Below are 3,508 nucleotides of genomic sequence, written 5' to 3'. Positions count from 1 at the left end.
AAGCGGGCTGAAGCTTCCAAACCCTAGCACAGCAATCCAAATAATATTTCCAAATATAATAGAATAGTTTTTGTTTTTTATTATTGGGTTCAAAGAGGCTCTCAAATACATTAGAAATGTGTAACTTAATGCAACATAATATATATTTGTAACATTAATATAAACATTTTGACATAAAAACTTGGGAAAAATAAAAATAAAATATGGTAGAAATATATAAAAATTAATGTAATATATTTTAACTAAAAACAAAATAAAAATAAGCTTATAAACATTAATAATAAAGAAAAAAAAATGAAACATGACATTAACACATAGCATTAGGAACCCACAATATTAACCCACTACACTTGGCATTTGTATATTTTATTTTTCTTGTTGAATAAAAGAATACATAATGTATATATATATGAGCAGAAGCTTTAGATTTTTTTTGGAAGAATATAGGGTAATTAAAAAAATAAAAATTTAACAAAAAAAATTAAATCAAAAAATTTAATAACTTTAAAAAAATTAATATAATATAAAAAATAAAACAAAATAAAATAATAAAACAAAATTTGATACCTTCTTAGTACATCCGAAGTTAATAAAAGAATAGTGTAAGCTAGAACACCCATCATATGATATTATTTTTTATAAACCAAAATCCAGCAATGACATGAATGTGTGTAGACTAGTTAATAAGAAACTATGGTAAACCAGAACATTCATCATGGTATTATTTTTCACAGACCAATGTAGGCCAGAGAATACATGATATAATATTATTTTTCACAGATATCAGGCCACACACTGAGGATTATTCGGGATGCCTCCTGGGCCTCCAAAGAAAATATTTTTACCCCAATCTGGATCTGCTGTGTCATCATAAATCTCTGTATAACAATCGGGCTTTGTTGAACTAAAAGCAGGATCGGGATCAATCACCTCCCCAGCGGGATCAAACATTTGTATGGCCCTGGTATATGCGGCAAAACCAAGGCCTTCATCAGCAAAGTGACCGCTACCCATCTCTGTCGCAGTCATGGGCCCCGGGGGTCTTGAGTCATGAGCAACTTCTCCTCCAACATCGAACCGACTAGCGCCTTGAGCAAGAGCATTGAACAATGAGGCTGGCCAATGACCTATATTCACGCCGTCGAAATATAAATTCCATACCAGGTAATTGTTATCATCTTCTTCCTGCAATTTAACAATAGTTAAGTATTGGGGTGTTTACAGTGCATTACAATTTTTTCAATTTTGTGAGTATTATTTGATGTAATGAGTGCTAAGTAGACTATTCAAAGTTAGTTATGATTATCTCTTATGGAAATGGTCATAAATGAATACTCCAACTCAGTTGAATCCCAAAAAATGATATCTAATAGTTTAGTTATTTAAGATTTTCGAACTATATAGACATCAAAATATAAGCATCAAATATAGACATCAAAATCCCTGAGATTAAGTGAATTGCAGATTCCCCAAAAATTGACCCCGCTCATGTCCATCCCATTTACTTGAATATTCAGGGATCTGCGCCATATCCATCCGATTATCAAATATTCAAGGAATCTATAATCAACTTAAAGATACCACATCAAAATATACATTACTTACGAGGTGAAGACTTAGAGCAAAATCCATCTGTGCCCCTCCATACACCGATACCGGATTCAATGGTACAGCGGGCAAAATTTGAGCGTTAGTAGCTGGCACATATCCTGTACAATCTCGGTCATAGCATCCGTTATGGTAGTCGTCAGACTGCATCAAGGCAATCACTTATTATAAAATCTGCATCACGACGCCGCCTTTAATACATCAATCAAACTTGGGACTATGTAAATACCGTCCAAAAAACAAAGAACGTTGGTTGAGGTGTATGATATCTGCTCGGATAGACCTGCAATAATCATCTAAGAATTGATTAATAGTGGGTAGTATTTAATTTAGTGGTTGTTCTCTAAATCACTACACTAAGCTTTGCTGATTGAATGGAGAGTGTTCAACTTCTTTAGCTTATGTTGATGGTTGATTCACTAAATATTTGGTAATTAGAGAGATCCAAGTGTTTATTTCACTCTTTTATATTTATCTGATTGTAGAATATTGAGCGAATCAACCATCAAATCATAAAGCATCCATAGCCAATTAAGCTGTCCGAGAAATTAATGGGAAGAAGAAAAATATATAAGAAATATGAATGAAGTTTCTTATCCACTTGCCATCCATCCGGCCTCTACGGTCTCCAGTTTGCCTAGATCATCGTTAGCAATCCAAATTTGGCTGTTACTGAATCCGGCATCGGTAGTAACGGTCGGACTCCATAGGTTAATACGAGTAGCTACTCCAAAGATTGGGTCACCGGGGGATTCGTAGGTGACAGTAGAATACTGTTAAGGACAGTAATACAAGAATATTATAAAGAAAATATTGTACATGAAAATATTTGAAAGAAAATATTGTACATGACATCATATTATACATCATGCACGTGGCCGTCGTCAGCATTGGGTATGATATGGTTGCTTCTCCTTCTTGTGTGCCCCCTGTTCAAAAACTGTCTCACTGATCCCGCTCTTTCGACATCTTCACGTTTGATTTCCGGGGTGGCCACTGTGTCCTCTGGACACTCTGACTTAACGCCGCGCACCCTTGAACTATTTGCCGTTGCGCTACTGCTGGGGTCATAGCTCGGCAGTTTAAATATGGGTGCTTTCTTCAAACCCTTAAAACGCACAAACAAACAAACAGACACAAGCAATTATTGTCAAACACTTTGCATATCTTATTTTCTAATGTTTTACCAGTTTAATATGTTAGGTTCAAAACACTAGGATGTCATACCCGCGTAACATTATCCGTTGAGTACTTCACAGATATTTGATCAGTGAATTTTACGCAAAGAATGGTCTGTCCAAACTCATTCTGCGTATCAATGGAAAGCACAGAGTAAAAAAAACAGGTTTTAGTTACTTCACATGGCATTTATCAAAATATTATCATAGAAATGTATAATGTTTCAAATATAATCAGATTTGATATTACCTTATATTTGTACACTGCTGGAGGATTAACGAAATTGATGTATTCATCGATGCTCATTTCACGCACATCAACAGAAGACGTGAAAGCGACATGAAACAGAAACAAACCCATGAAAAGGAAAAACGAACTCATTGCAAAGCAACCAGAACAACACGGAAGGATGAGCAGAAGATCTCAATTAAATATTTTGTGACCTATTGCTACAAGATATAGATGGAGCCTTGTAGTTCAGTGTCTCATTTTTTTTTTAAATTAGAAAATCGACGAAAAAGTACGTTATGCAGCGTGCTTATCTGAGAAAACTGCGCAATTATTGGTGGGCCAAGCTTTTAAATAGGATTTTTTATCATCCAAATCTACTCTTTTTTTTTGGGTGGTTGACAAACATGGTCAGTTACTTGGTGGCGCTAAGTTTACTTGTTAAAAGAAATTTAGCTAACGCGTCTCAACTTTGTCTAATTGAGCTAATCCT

The 3,508-nt window shown here is 34.7% G+C and overlaps 1 protein-coding gene across 1 annotated transcript; it reads right to left on the bottom strand.

Annotated features, from left to right (window-relative positions):
- Positions 1 to 783: 783 nt before the first annotated feature.
- Positions 784 to 3,168, bottom strand: LOC149147246 (protein neprosin-like). The gene is made up of 7 exons (XM_089441760.1): positions 3,037 to 3,168; positions 2,836 to 2,916; positions 2,558 to 2,716; positions 2,214 to 2,381; positions 1,838 to 1,891; positions 1,606 to 1,752; positions 784 to 1,185 (listed from the first exon to the last, which is right to left on the bottom strand). The coding sequence occupies exons 1-7, from the start codon at positions 3,166 to 3,168 to the stop codon at positions 784 to 786; spliced, it is 1,143 nt and encodes a 380-aa protein (XP_089297886.1).
- Between the last annotated feature and the right edge of the window lie 340 nt (positions 3,169 to 3,508).

Source organism: Pinus tabuliformis, chromosome 9 (assembly GCF_031772625.1).
Source record: "Pinus tabuliformis cultivar Carrire ecotype Pingquan chromosome 9, CPIR1, whole genome shotgun sequence".
NCBI classification, from domain to species: Eukaryota; Viridiplantae; Streptophyta; class Pinopsida; order Pinales; family Pinaceae; genus Pinus; species Pinus tabuliformis.
This window is presented reverse-complemented; position numbering and strand designations above follow the sequence as displayed.